Source organism: Lagenorhynchus albirostris, chromosome 3 (genome assembly GCF_949774975.1).
Source record: "Lagenorhynchus albirostris chromosome 3, mLagAlb1.1, whole genome shotgun sequence".
Lineage (NCBI taxonomy): Eukaryota > Metazoa > Chordata > Mammalia > Artiodactyla > Delphinidae > Lagenorhynchus > Lagenorhynchus albirostris.
Window position 1 is genome coordinate 35,704,060 of NC_083097.1, and position 15,825 is coordinate 35,719,884.

At 42.6% G+C, this 15,825-nt stretch overlaps 1 protein-coding gene across 7 annotated transcripts in view; it reads left to right on the forward strand.

Moving 5' to 3' along the window:
- Nucleotides 1-6,820: 6,820 nt before the first annotated feature.
- The window catches only part of ZNF131 (zinc finger protein 131), a 33,047-nt gene continuing 24,042 nt past the window's right edge, over nucleotides 6,821-15,825 (forward strand). Inside the window, exons 1-4 of one of the 7 annotated variants that reach the window (XM_060142912.1) lie at nucleotides 6,821-7,060; nucleotides 7,157-7,438; nucleotides 7,949-8,087; nucleotides 9,071-9,172. In XM_060142912.1, the coding sequence (XP_059998895.1) occupies nucleotides 7,958-8,087; nucleotides 9,071-9,172 (232 nt within the window). In that variant the 5' untranslated portion in view covers nucleotides 6,821-7,060; nucleotides 7,157-7,438; nucleotides 7,949-7,957. Of the gene's footprint in view, nucleotides 7,061-7,156; nucleotides 7,439-7,460; nucleotides 7,479-7,540; nucleotides 7,732-7,948; nucleotides 8,088-9,070; nucleotides 9,173-15,825 lie in introns of those variants that run through there. The other 6 variants (XM_060142910.1, XM_060142913.1, XM_060142915.1 and 3 more) reach the window with 6 other exon arrangements.

Here is a 15,825-nt window from a genome sequence, read left to right on the forward strand (position 1 = left end):
AAGAAGCAGGAGACTTCTTCCCTCTTTGTTTCCTGGTGCGTGAGGAGAGGGGATTAAGAGCGCTGCTTAAAGGAGCTCCAGAGACGAGCGCGAGCCGTGGCTAACAGCGCGGACCCCAGAGACGGACATGAGACGCTAAGGCTGCTGCTGCCGCCACCAAGAAGCCTGTGTGCGAGCACAGGTCACTATCTACACCCCGCTTCCGGGCAGCCTGTGCAGCCCGCCACTGCCAGGGTCCCTGGATCCAGGGACAACTCCCCCGGGAGAACGCACGGCGTGCCTCAGGCTGGTGCAATGTCATGCTGGCCTCTGCTGCCACAGGCTCGTCCTGCGTGAGCCAGAGTCCCCGAATCAGCGGCTCCTTTAACCCCTTCCTGTCTGAGGGAAGAACAGACGCCCTCCAGAGACCTACACGCAGAGGCGGGGCCAAATCCAAAGCTGAGCCCCTGGGAGCTGTGCGAACAAAGAAGAGAAAGGGAAATCTCTCCCAGCAGCCTCAGATGCAGTGGATTAAAGCTCCACAATCAACTTGATGTACCCTGCATCTGTGGAATACCTGAATAGACAACGAATCATCCCAAATTAAGGAGGTGGACTTTGAGAGCAAAATTTGTGATTTTTTTCCCCTTTTCCTCTTTTTGTGAGTGTGTATGTGTATGCTTCTGTGTGAGATTTTGTCTGTATAGCTTTGTTTCCACCATTGGTCCTAGGGTTCTATCCGTCCGTTTTCGTTTTTTTTTTAATTTTTTTCTTAATAATTATTTTTTATTTTAATAACTTTATTATATTTTATCTTACTTTATTTTATTTTACTTTATTTTCTTTTTTCCTTCCTTCCTCCCTCCCTCCCTCCCTCCTTTCTTTCTTTCTTCTTCTACGGATTCTTTCTTTCTACTTTTTCTCCCTTTTATTCTGAGCCATGGGGATGAAAGGCTCTTGGTGCTGCAGCCAGGAGTCACTGCTGTGCCTCTGAGGTGGGAGAGCCAACTTCAGGACACTGGTCCACAAGAGACCTCCCAGCTCCACATAATATCAAATGGCGAAAATCTCTCAGAGATCTCCATCTCAACACCAGCACCCAGCTTCACTCAACGACCAGCAAGCTACAGTGCTGGACATCCTATGCCAAACAACTAGCAAGACAGGAACACAACATCACCCATTAGCAGAGAGGCTGCCTAAAATCATAATAAGTCCACAGACACCCCAAAACACACCACCAGACATGGACCTGCCCACCAGAAAGACAAGATCCAGCCTCATCCACCAGAACACAGGCACTAGTCCCCTCCACCAGGAAGCCTACACAACCCACTGAACCAAACTTAGCCACTGGGGACAGACACCAAAAACAACGGGAAGTACGAACCTGCAGCCTGCAAAAAGGAGACACCAAACACAGTAAGATAAGCAAAATGAGAAGACAGAAAAACACACAGCAGATGAAGGAGCACGATAAAAACCCACCAGACCTAACAAATGAAGAGGAACTAGGCAGTCTACATGAAAGAGAATTCAGAATAATGATAGTAAATATGATCCAAAATCTTGGAAATAGAGAAAATGCAAGAAACATTTAACAAGGACCTAGAAGAACTAAAGATGAAACAAACAATGATGAACAACACAATAAATGAAATTAAAAATACTCTAGATGGGATCAATAGCAGAATAACTGAGGCAGAAGAACGGATAAGTGACCTGGAAGATAAAATAGTGGAAATAACTACTGCAGAGCAGAATAAAGAAAAAAGAATGAAAAGAACTGAGGACAGTCTTAGGGACCTCTGGGACAACATCAAACACACCAACATTCGAATTTTAGAGGTTCCAGAAGAAGAAGAGAAAAAGAAAGGGACTGAGAAAATATTTGACGAGATTATAGTTGAAAACTTCCCTAATATGGAAAAGGAAATAGTTAATCAAGTCCAGGAAGAACAGAGAGTCCCATACAGGATAAATCCAAGGAGAAATACGCCAAGACACATATTAATCAAACTGTCAAAATTAAATACAAAGAAAACATTAAAAGCAGCAAGGGAAAAACAACAAATAACACACAAGGGAATCCCCATAAGGTTAACCGTTGATCTTTCAGCAGAAACTCTGCAAGCCAGAAGGGACTGGCAGGACATATTTAAAGTGATAAAGGAGAAAAACCTGCAACCAAGATTACTCCACCCAGCAAGGATCTCATTCAGATTTGATGGAGAAATTAAAACCTTTACAGACAAGTAAAAGCTGAGAAAGTTCAGCACCACCAAACCAGCTTTACAACAACTGCTAAAGGAACTTCTCTAGGCAAGAAACACAAGAGAAGGAAAAGACCTACAATAACGAACCCAAAACAATTAAGAAAATGGGAATAGGAATATACATATCGATAATTACCTTAAATGTAAATGGACTAAATGCTCCCACCAAAAGATACAGATTGGCTGAATGGATACAAAAACAAGACCCATATATTTGCTGTCTACAAGAGACCCACTTCAGACCTAGAGACACATACAGACTGAAAGTAAGGGGATGGAAAAAGATATTTCATGCAAATGGAAACCAAAAGAAAGCTGGAGTAGCAATTCTCATATCAGACAAAATAGACTTTAAAATAAAGACTATTAGAAGAGACAAAGAAGGACACTACATAATGATCAAGGGACCGATCCAAGAAGAAGATATAACAATTGTAAATATTTATGCACCCAACATAGGAGCACCTCAATATAGAAGGCAAATACTAACAGCCATAAAAGGCAAAATCGACAGTAACACATTCATAGTAGGGGACTTTAACACCCCACTTTCACCAATGGACAGATCATCCAAAATGAAACTAAATAAGGAAACACAAGCTTTAAATGATACATTAAACAAGATAGACTTAATTGATATTTATAGGACATTCCATCCAAAAACAGCAGAATACACATTTTTCTCAAGTGCTCATGGAACATTCTCCAGGATAGATCATATCTTGGGTCACAAATCAAGCCTTGGTAAATTTAAGAAAATTGAAATTGTATCAAGTGTATTTTCTGAGCACAACACTATTAGACTAGATATCAATTACAGGAAAAGATCTGTAAAAAATACAAACACATGGAGGCTAAACAACACACTACTTAATAACGAAGTGATCACTGAAGAAATCAAAGAGTAAATCAAAACATACCTAGAAACAAATGACAATGGAGACATGACGACCCAAAATCTATGGGATGCAGCAAAAGCAGTTCTAAGAGGGAAGTTTATAGCAATAGAATCCTACCTTAAGAAACAGGGAACATCTCGAATAAACAACCTAACCTTGCACCTAAAGCAATTAGAGAAAGAAGAACAAAAAAACCCCAAAGTTAGCAGAAGGAAAGAAACCATAAAAATCAGATCAGAAATAAATGAAAAAGAAATGAAGCAAATGATAGCAAAGATCAATAAAACTAAAAGCTGGTTCTTTGAGAAGAGAAACAAAATCGATAAACCATTAGCCAGACTCATCAAGAAAAAAAGGGAGAAGACTCAAATCAATAGAATTAGAAATGAAAAAGGAGAAGTAACAGCTGACACTGCAGAAATACAAAAGATAATGAGAGATTACTACAAGCAACTCTATGCCAATAAGATGGACAACCTGGAAGAAATGGACAAATTCTTAAAAATGCACAACCTGCCAAGACTGAATTAGGAAGAAATAGAAAATATGAACAGCCCAATCACAAGCACTGAAATTGAAACTGTGATTAAAAATCTTCCAACAAACAGAAGCCCAGGACCAGATGGCTTCACAGGCGAATTCTATCAAACATTTAGAGAAGAGCTAACACCTATCCTTCTCAAACTCTCCCAAAATATAGCAGAGGGAGGAACACTCCCAAACTCATTCTACGAGGCCACCATCACCCTGATACCAAAACCAGACAAGGATGTCACAAAGAAAGAAAACTACAGGCCAATATCACTGATGAACATAGATGCAAAAATCCTCAACAAAATACTAGGAAACAGAAGCCAACAGCACATTAAACGGATCATATACCATGATCAAGTGGGGTTTATCGACGGAATGCAAGGATTCTTCAATATACGCAAATCAGTCAACGTGATACACCATATTAACAAATTGAAGGAGAAAAACCAAATGATCATCTCAATAGATGCAGAGGAAGCTTTCGACAAAATTCAACACCCATTTATGATAAAAACTCTGCAGAAAGTAGGCATAGAGGGAACTTTCCTCAACATAATAAAGGCCATATATGACAAACCCACAGCCAATATCGTCCTCAATGGTGAAAAACTGAAAGCATTTCCACTAAGATCAGGAACAAGACAAGGTTGCCCACTCTCACCACTATTATTCAACATAGTTTTGGAAGTTTTAGCCACAGCAATCAGAGAAGAAAAGGAAATAAAAGGAATCCAAATCGGAAAAGAAGAAGTAAAGCTGTCACTGTTTTCAGATTACATGATACTACACATAGAGAATCCTAAAGATGCTACCAGAAAATTACTAGTGCTAATAAATGAATTTGGTAAAGTAGCAGGATACAAAATTAATGCACAGAAATCTCTGGCATTCCTATACACTAATGATGAAAAATCTGAAAGTGAAATCAAGAAAACACTCCCATTTACCATTGCAACAAAAAGAATAAAATATCTAGGAATAAACCTACCTAAGGAGACAAAAGACCTGTATGCAGAAAATTATAAGACACTGATGAAAGAAATTAAAGATGATACAAATAGATGGAGAGATATACCATGTTCTTGGATTGGAAGAATCAACATTGTGAAAATGACTCTACTACCCAAAGCAATCTACAGATTCAATGCAATCCCTATCAAACTACCACTGGCATTTTTCACAGAACTAGAACAAAACATTTCACAATTTGTATGGAAACACAAAAGACCCCGAATAGCCAAAGCAATCTTGAGAAAGAAAAACGGAGCTGGAGGAATCAGGCCTCCAACTGCAGACTATACTACAAAGCTACAGTAATCAAGACAGTATGGTACTGGCACAAAAACAGAAATATAGATCAATGGAACAGGATAGAAAGCCCAGAGATAAACCCACGCACATATGGTCACCTTATCTTTGATAAAGGAGGCAGGAATGTACAGTGGGAAAGGACAGCCTCTTCAATAAGTGGTGCTGGGAAAACTGGACAGGTACATGTAAAAGTATGAGATTAGATCACTCCCTAACACCATACACAAAAATAAGCTCAAAATGGATTAAAGACCTAAATGTAAGGCCAGAAACTATCAAACTCTTAGAGGAAAACATAGGCAGAACACTCTATGACATAAATCACAGCAAGATCCTTTTTGACCCACCTCCTAGAGAAATGGAAATAAAAACAAAAATAAACAGATGGGACCTAATGAAACTTCAAAGCTTTTGCACAGCAAAGGAAACCATAAACAAGACCAAAAGACAACCCTCAGAATGGAAGAAAATATTTGCAAATGAAGCAACTGACAAAGGATTAATCTCCAAAATTTATAAGCAGCTCATGCAGCTCAATAACAAACAAACAACCCAGTCCAAAAATGGGCAGAAGGCCTAAATAGACATTTCTCCAAAGAAGGTATGCAGACTGCCAACAAACACATGGAAGAATGCTCAACATCATTAATCATTAGAGAAATGCAAATCAATACTACAATGAGATATCATCTCACACCAGTCAGAATGGCCATCATCAAAAAATGTAGCAACAATAAATGCTGGAGAGGATGTGGAGAAAAGGGAACACTCTTGCACTGCTGGTGGGAATGTGAATTGGTTCAGCCACTATGGAGAACTGTATGGAGGTTCCTTAAAAAACTACAAATAGAAATACCATATGACCCAGCAATCCCACTACTGGGCATATACCCTGAGAAAAACAAAATTCAAAAAGAGTCATGTACCAAAATGTTCATTGCAGCTCTATTTACAATAGCCCGGAGATGGAAACAACCTAAGTGCCCATCATCGGATGAATGGATAAAGAAGATGTGGCACATATATACAATGGAATATTACTCAGCCATAAAAAGAAATGAAATTGAGCTATTTGTAATGAGGTGGATAGACCTAGAGTCTGTCATACAGAGTGAAGTAAGACAGAAAGAAAAAGACAAATACCGTATGCTAACACATATATATGGAATTTAAGAAAAAAATGTCATGAAGAACCTAGGGGTAAGACAGGAATAAAGACGCAGTCCTACTGGAGAACGGACTTGAGGATATGGGGAGAGGGAAGGGTGAGCTGTGACAGGGCGAGAGAGAGTCATGGACATATACACACTAACAAACGTAAGGTAGATAGCTAGTGGGAAGCAGCCGCATGGCACAGGGATATTGGCTTGGTGCTTTGTGACTGCCTGGAGGGGTGGGATAGGGAGGGTGGGAGGGAGGGAGACGCAAGAGGGAAGAGATATGGGAACATATGTATATGTATAACTGATTCACTTTGTTATAAAGCAGAAACTAACACACCATTGTAAAGCAATTATACTCCAATAAAGATGAAAAAAAAATTCCCTAATCCTAATGTTTCTTTTGAGAGAATAGAATAAGTAAGTCTTGACTATCTCATTCTCACAAAGCCAATTTCAGAGGAATGAATGAATGACCCAGTCACGTGAGGCTGATTATGGGTCACTGGCCATTCTAAGCGCGGGGGTTGGGGAATGGAGAGCTGCAGTAATAGCACCATGCGTAAATAATCTTGCAGCTACAGGTCCTAAGCCCAGCAAACACGTGCTGCCCGCCGAGCACGGAGAGGGCGGGCACCCGGGAGGAAGATCCTAGGCGGCTGGAACGTGCTCGCGCCCGTGGCCGCCGCCGCCCGCGCCGCGGCCGTTCGGGTCTCGGAGCGAGCCCACGTGCGCCGGCCGGACCCAAGCAGAGGGAGCGCCCGGGCACTCGCGAGGAAATGGCGGGCGAGGCGCTGCTCAGGGTTAGGGAAAAGTGTGGGGCGAGTTACGCCCCGAGAGGGGAGAGTAGAGAAGGTAAGGCTTTCGGGACGGAAAGGAGAGAGGAAGGATCGTGAGCTAGGTAAGGCGTCCCGACCTAGGCTTTGGGAGGAAAGGGGGCGGGGGGGGGGCAGCGGTATAAAGGTACACCTGAAACTGGCTGCGAGTTTATTCTAAGGTCCGGGTCGGAAGTGCTCACACCTGGAGTTTGGCGCGGGTGGGTGGAAGGTGGAGCCCCACCCAGACAAAGGCAGGCCCGCAACCGGCCCAACCCCACCACAGCTCGACTTCCTCCTCCCAGCGCGGGCGGCCTGCCCTTCTCAAGCGCCAAATCCCCTCAGCTAGCTCCGCCCCGCCACTAGAGGAGGGCGGGTGGGGGCGTGGCCCGCCCACTCCCTCGTCTGCGCTCAGTCGGCGTCCGCGTCAGCCGGACCCCGACGCGTTGACGCGGCACGTCGACGTAAGTGACGCGCAGGCCCGGGCCGCTCCTCCTTCCTTGAGTGAGTGCCGGCCCGGTCTGGGCGGGGGAGAAGAGGGCGGGCGGGGGAGGGAGAGGCGACCCGGGAGTCGTAGTGGGCCGCGGGCCGGACCGGGTCCCGGGGCAGCGGGAGCCAGGGCCGGGCCGAAGGGCTTGGCGGGCCGTTAGAGGGCCGCGGCGGCTGTCGGGTCTCTTCCCTTGCCGGACTTGCGCGCCCCGGAGCCTCCGGCGCTGTGCCCACCCCGCTCCAGCTCGCGTCTCCCGACTCCAATTAGGTCAGGCTCGGAGTCCCGCGGCCGCGGCTCCGGCCCCCAACGCGCGGCGGCCGCCCGGCTCGCCTTTCTTTCTTCCCTCGCCTTCCTCTCCTCTTGTCTCACCCTCCCCCCTTCTTTTCGCGTTGCTGGGGTTTTGTTTTTTGTTGTTTTATGCTTTAGGGGTTTTGTTCCTCAGCCCGAGCTCATGGGTGTACATTATCATGCTCCTCTTTTGTAGAACAACCCGATGGCCATGGAGGCCGAAGAGACGATGGAATGCCTTCAGGAGTTCCCTGAACATCATAAAATGATCCTGGACCGATTGAATGAACAGCGAGAGCAGGACCGGTTTACTGACATCACCCTGATTGTCGACGGTGGGTAGCGTGGTGGGCCGAGGAGCGAATTTGTGGCTTCAGATCTTCTCTCCCCTTCCCCCATCCGCCTTTTTTATCCACCTTCTGTGGACTCCCTATCGAAAGTCTGCGGACGGTGTGCTCTGGAACCCGAGGACACTTATCAGTGACCCTTCACGTAGACCATGCTGCAGAAGGATAGTCACGCTTTCAACATAATCATGGCATTTTAACTTCTTGCAGCCTTTTCAAGTGTTCGCATTGTACACTTGAGTGCAAGGTGGCGGGGATAGGGAGGATGTCTCTAAATGTTTGGTTAGTAGACTTCTGCTGCTAAGCTGCTTTGAGCAGTCTTTCACAGGAGTCATTTGGGAAGTGTTCTTTCTAGTTTCCCAAATGGTCTTGGAGGGAAAATGTGAGAGATCCCTTTGCAGCACTGGTACCCCCTTTGGTAACCCCCAAAATATAATGCGGTCTTTACCAGTCTTAGGAGTAGTCATTATAATGGATGCAAACCCAGCTTGGGTATCTTTTCTGTTTAGTGAAAATAGACTTCTTGAGGCAAGCTATACTTTATTATAGCCTACAGCTGGTCTGCTGTAGGTTGAGTTTCCAAATATTAGGCATACTAAAATGTTTTCCATAGCAAACACATCCAGCTTGGTGCTTATTCTGTGGCTTTTTCTTCTCTTTTCAAATGACGTATAACCTTTTGGGTTGTGTTTATATTTAGCAGTTTCAACTGAATAGGATATGCCTTTGACTTAAGTGGTACCTCCTGAAATGTTGTAAGGTGGCCTTTATAAAGCTGACTTAATAAGGCCCTTGAGGTAAAGATCCTGCTTCATGTCAAATTGAGATTTAAATTTGTCAAGATAGCTGTCCAGAATATAGTTTTATAATTATATTACGAAAGACCTATTTTACTTTAATTTCTTAACTTGTTTTATAGTTTTATATTTGATTTTTGTGAATATGATGATTTTATTTTGTTTTTTCTCTAGGACACCATTTTAAGGCCCACAAGGCTGTTTTGGCTGCTTGCAGCAAGTTCTTTTACAAATTCTTTCAGGAGTTTACTCAGGAACCTTTGGTGGAGATAGAAGGTAAATGCTTGTTTTAAATACAATATTTAGCAAGCATTATAATTTGATGAAGAAGTTTTAGGCAGTTAATTTAGCAAGATACCATGGGAAACAGGCATCAATGGTTTCTATTCGGTGACTGGATAAATTGTTCTTTTGACACCTGAGAATTCTTACTTTTAGTAACATGCTTCGTAAAATGATCTTCCAGGAAAAACTCTTACGTTAAATGGTTGGTCTCTTAAAGGAGTCTTTTTCATTGCTAATACCAGTGATCACTGTCTTTTGAAAACATGTATTAAAAGTGAATTTCCATCTTATTTAGTGGGCTTATGTTTCAGACTGGTCCAGATGCTGCAGGCCTCTCTATTAGCAGCATGACACGCACAGTGTGAAATGGGCTGTCATAATATGGAAAAGGCTAGGAAAGATTAACTGAAGTAGCATTCAGAAGAAGTTCTAGTGGCTATAGAAAGTCTAGGATGGAAGGGGGTCATCTACTAGATACTGTCTTAAAATAGAAATTTTTATACTTGTTTGACTTTTTGTAATAATAGCCCACCAAGTGCCAGGTATTATGCTGTGTAGTTTGTGTGCATTTTCTGAGGTTCACAGCAGTGCTTTGAAGTAAGTGGTTTTACTTCCAATTTACGTATCAGGGAGTAGGCTCTAAAAGGTTACTTGTCTGAGGTTGCCCAGCTAGCAGGGGATTCAGTTTGTTCTATTAATTCTGCTGCTACAATACCTAGCCCTCTACCCCTCAATCCAAAACTGTGGGAAATAAGTCAGCTTACCTACATAAATACAGGGTTCTTGAGTTTGGGTTTTGTATCTCTTTCAGTGTGTATATATTCTCTGTTATGAATGGGTTGCCTAGAAACAGTATTCCCTTGGAAAAATTTGGTGTCTAGGGGAGTAAAGAAAACGTAGAGTTAAGAGTATTCTCTTATTTTGATAGTTCCAGCTTACCTAGCATTCTGGCTGATATCTATAGATAGATTATCTTTGATTATCTGTGATGGACAGAGCACAGGCATGATGGAAATCCTCAAAGCTTACTAAAGTGAGAATCCATCAGCCTAGACGGTGTTTCTGTTACAGGCCAAACTTTTGTGCATTTATTCACCTGAGGTACTGAGACCCCAGGCAGGTTACTTTATCTCAATTGCATATTTGCCTCTTCATCTGAAAAGTGGGTTAATAGGCTTGTACTGTTGTGCTAATGATTAATTGAAATGGCATCTGCAGAGTGCCTGGCGTAGTGTTTGGTGCACTGTCAAAGCTTAATAGATTGGGGCTGTTTATCAGATTTAATACCTATTATAATATACCATGCCAGACCCAGGAAATGAGAAATTGATTAAGACAGCCCTTAGAGAATTTGCAAATTTAATCATGGATAAGCAACAGTTAAGGAGTGCAAAAAATGTTGCAGAGAATTTTGTTGCAGAATGGTGTCACTAAGGAGGGAGGATGAGTGGTTTAGTTTACTTTAGAGAGAAGGAGGATTTCAAAGATGAGTCAACTTCTGGGCAGAATCTTAAGTCAAAAAATAAGTGGCCCAGGCTAGAATATGCATTGCTGGTGGAGTGTGGAGTACTGACCTACCTGCAGAAGTAGGGTCTTTTCTTCTAAAGACTAATCACCTTGGGATTATCTCTTGTACTTCTGATGTGCTCTGTCCATTATAGTACAGGACACACAACTTTCAGTATTTAAACTGTAGAAAGTAAGAAAGAAAAATGTAAAAACATTCTTTTTTTGTTATTTGCCAGATTCAGGTTTAAAGAATCAATTTGGCTCAATGTCTCCTTAAGCCCCTAACTTTGGAATTGCTGTACTATCTGGCTAGGTCACCTGGCTGTAGAGAAAGCCCTGGGCATGCATTTAGAAAACCTGACTTGTAGTCCCAGCTTTACTGTTTGTCAGTTGTGTAACATTGGACATCTTAGCTTCCTTTTTTCTCTTTTAATCTGCAGAAAATGTCAAGTAATTTTGGATTATGTCATGGGCATTATTTTTTTCCTTTTTTTTTTTTTGGTCTGTGTCAGGTTGTTGAGGCATGCGGGATCTTTCGTTACGGTGCAAGGTTTCTTTGTTGCGTGTTTGGGCTTCTCTCTAGTTGTGGCGTGTGGGTTTTTCTCTGTCTAGTTGTGGCACATGGGCTCTGTAGCTTGCGGCACGTGGGCTTAGTTGCCCCGCAGCATGTGGGATCTTAGTTCCCCAACCAGGGATCGAACAGGCATCCCCTGCATTGGAAGGTGGATTCTTTACCACTGGACCACCAGGGAAGTCCCTGTCATGGGCATTTTGAATATTATGTTTTGACCCTCTGTGTGCTGTTAGAATCATCTGGAGAATGCTTTTGGTTTTTGTTGTTGTTTTGATTTTGTTTTGTTTTAGCAGACAATCAACCTGATTAGGTTCAGACTGCCTTGTGTAGACTGTGGATCCAATTCCAATTTAGTTTTCAAAACCTTTGTTGTTCTGTTCAGGTCCCAGGTGTGCCGACCTGGGTGGTAGTCCACACCACAGTGTAATTCTCAAAGCCTTTGCTGTGCTGCCTCACGTCATTTTTGCACACGTGCAGCTGGGTGGTGAGCTCAAGACTGCATACGCAGATTTAAAGGACCTCTCTCCAGCTCCCTCCTGATGGCCTCTGTACTTAGCTCCCCTGAGCTCCCTTTCCTGGTCCTCTGGCTGGAAGACTAGGAGGTTAGCCTCCCTGTGCTGTCGTACATTTTCTGCAGTGGAATCCATTTCCTGGATAATAACATGGTGAGAGAAGAAAATAACAAGAATTCTCTCCATGCTCTTCAGATGATAATCTCTTTCCTAGTTCTCAGCCAGAGAGAACTTTCTCTTAGGGTTGAGTTGCCTGCTTGGTGGCAACTAGCCATAGATGTGCAACGTCAGACTGGGGCTTGTCTTGAGGGAGGGCTGAGAGAGAAATAAAAACCAGCTATTTTTCCCCACCCCCACACACTCTCCATCCCCTTTGCTGGTTCTCTAGCCGGAAAGAGTTTCTCCTGGAGCTTTTTCTGTCTGCACCTGCTACCCAGTTACGGGAGTTGGGCTGTCCTCAAGCTGGGTTATGTGGGAGGAAAAATATAAAACCAGGAAACTTACTGCTGTTCTTTGAGTTTTGATTTCTCTCCCCAGTCTCTTTGCTTCTGTTTTTTCTTTGGAGTCCTTGTATATTTGCTTTATGTATTCTTTTCAGAATTTTTAGTTATAATCAATGGGCAAGATAGGATGGCGTATGCATTCTTCATCTTAGCTAGAACTAGAACTCCCATCTGTAAAACAGGGATGGTTCTTGTCTTTAGCCGCTCACTAGAAACACCAGGGGAGCTTTTGCAAGTACTAATACCCAGACTTTTTCTCCAGATCAATTAAATCGGTCTTTGAGGGGTGAGATCCAAGCATCTGTATTTAAAAGTTCTCTAGGTCCTTGTTATTCAAGGTGTGGTCTGAGGATCAGTAATGCGTGGGCATCACCTGTGAGCTTGTTAGAACTGTAGACTCTCAGGCTCCACCCTAGACCTACTGAATCAGAACAGAATCCTCAGATGATTCCTTTGTACAGCAAAGTTAGGGCAGCACTGCCCTAAGACAAGTCCAGTATGCAGCCAGTGTTGAGAACCACTGCCTTATAGGGTTTTGTAAAAGCAAATGTATGTAAAGAGAATTTAAATTGAAATATGCTCTATGAGTATAAACTGTCATTAGATGCAAGCTGAGCCAGCTCTCTCCCTGTTTTCTGGGTCCCTGGTGAAGTAAGTTATCTTTGATTAGGACTGCAGGTTCACCTTTGATTTAAGTCAAAATTGTTGTCCTTGAAGCCAGTTGCATCCCACCTCAGCTTTGTGACTTGGATTCACACCATATAAAATCTTCAGCAGACATTCACTCCCTTGTTCAGAACACAACAGCCTTCTCCTAACCCGAGCCTCCAATTTTCCAAATCCATTCTTTACTTCTCCTGAAACCACAGATCCATAAGCACCTAGTTTCTCTCAAACAGCAACTCTACCATTGCGTCCAAAATCTTAGCCCCTAATATCAAGGACAAAGCATCCAAGCACATATTCATACATCCTATTTGAGTAGGAGTTTTCCACCAGTTGAGGAATTCTGTAAGACTAGAGAAATTCCAGAATGCCCACCCCCCACTTTTGCCTCTTCCTAAGGGGAAAAATGACTCAGGTCAAGGTGTTTATATTAACATTTTTCTTAGATACTTCCTTAGAAAAATTGTATATTATGAAAGGAGTAAGGAATTGAGAAAATGGGCTGAAATTTGAAAGTTACTAAACTAGTCCTAATAGAGTATAAAATATTTTTGCAGCTGTACATCATCTACCAACCCTTCACTTACCTGGGCAGGTGTTATAAGTTTGGTTCCTGTTAGCTAATTAAGTCAGTGGCTTATTCCTAGGACCAGTGTTGGACTGGCCACGTAAGAAGCACTTAGGGTGGGCTTTCCTGGTAGCTCAGCGGTTAAGAATCCGCCTGCCAATGCAGGGGACAAGGGATTGATCCCTGATCTGGGAAGATCCCCAATGCCGCCAAGCAACTAAGCCTGTGCGCTACAACTACTGAGCATGCGCTCTAGAGCCTGCGAGCCACAACTACTGAGCCCGTGCGCCTAGAGCTTGTGCTCTGCAACGAGAAGCCACCGCAATGAGAAGCCCGTGCACTGCCACGGAGAGTAGCCCCCGTCCGCCGCAATTAGAGAAAGCCTGTGCGCAGCAATGAAGACCCAGCGCAGCCAAAAATAAAACAAACAAATAAATTTATTTAAAAAAAGAAGCACTCAGGGTGCTTATAAAAAGGAGTTCCCTATCCCAGTTTTGATTCTGGAGATCAGGGACCCATGCTAAGTCTACAGGTGATTCTGATTAACCAAGATTGGGAACAGTCCACAAATTCTTGGAGGCCAGCTGCTTCTTGAAATTACTAATTTTTAGAATTTTCTATGGTAATCCACTGTGTGTATTACATAATACTCCCATTGGGGTCTGGGGCAATATCCTATAAGCAAATAATAATCCAGTGTATTATTAATAAGCAGCATAGCTTAGTAATATTTACTCTAAGTGGGATAAAGATTATAAATAGCCTCATGTCAGTTCAGATCAAATTTTGCTGCCAAATTTATGGGAAAACTTCTGGTTTTAAGAGATTTGGGGGACTTTGGAAATATGAGTAAAAGATTGCAGTCTTGTAGTGAATGAGACATGGGTATTCAGACGCTTCCAAGCAGGAATGTTTCCTACCATCATCCTATTTAAAAATCTTTATCATGGACTTTGGAGTCAGGCCATCTGGGTTTGCTTCTAGTATTATCACTTAATAACTATGTGACTTTCGCAAGTTACTTCTCTGTGCCTCAATTTCCTCATCTGTAAAATGGGGATTATAATAGTACTTCATAGGGTTGTCAGGAGGATTAAGTCAGTTGATGATTTGTAAAGTGTTTAGAGTCCTGCCTGATATGTATAGTAGGCATACATATGTGTGTTTGATTAAAAATCAAAATCTCATTCTGCTTCAGGAAAAATTTACACATTGTTTTTAGGAAAGATTTCTGTTGCACTTTTAAATATTTGGTCAAAACACCTTAAAAAAAAAACAGCAAAATCTAGTTGTCTTTTTCTCAGGCTACTCTCATATAATAAAGAACATGGTTAAAAGACAACCAGGAGGGGCTTCCCTGGTGGCGCAGTGGTTGAGAGTCCGCCTGCCGATTCAGGGGACATGGGTTCGTGCCCCGGTCCGGGAAGATCCCACATGCCGCGGAGCGGCTGGGCCCGTGAGCCATGGCCGCTGAACCTGCGCATCCGGAGCCTGTGCTCTGCAACGGGAGAGGCCACAGCAGTGAGAGGCCTGCGTACTGCAAATAAATAAATAAATAAATAAATAAATAAGACAACCAGGAGAAAAAAGATTAGGGGACCCAATAAATTAGCCATTAATGAATCCAGTCATTTTTAGTTTGCTTATTTGGTAGCATGTAACTTGGTCATATTACATTATATTTTATGGTGCTTCTCAATATTCAGATTGTTTTGAGGCATTTTGAAGATGAGTTTTCTGAGGCTCAGAGGTTCTGACTTGCCCCAGATTGCACAAGTCATGGAGAGACTGAACTGAAACTTGAAAGTTGGCTTCCTGAACGATATTTTTTCCTAACACATATAGAAGATGGTGAATATTCCACCAGTATTCTTACTGTTGTCCTGAAGGCCACATTCAGGTGTATAAAGTACATGGGAAGAACATAAAAATATTTTTTCTTTTCCTATTTTTTTTTCTTTTTTGGCCACCCAGGCGGCTTGTGGAATCTTAGTTCCCCAACCAGGGATTGAACCAGCGCCCTTGGCAGTGAAAGCGTGGGGTCCTAACCACTGGACTGCCAGGAAATTCCTGTTTTGTATTTGTAATTGTGCATATTGTGTGCAGCTTGGTCTTGGGCATTTTTTTAGCATAAAAAAATCTATAAAAACAAGTTTTCTCTTTGTTCCTGTCAATAGCTTTTCATAGCCTTGCATTAGCACACTGAAACAATATTATATAGCATTGAAGAGCACAAAGAAGTAGAGTATCATTTTGGGCCAAAATTTAAACAAACTTGCAAAGAAAGCTTGGAATTGTGGAAGCTTAATTCT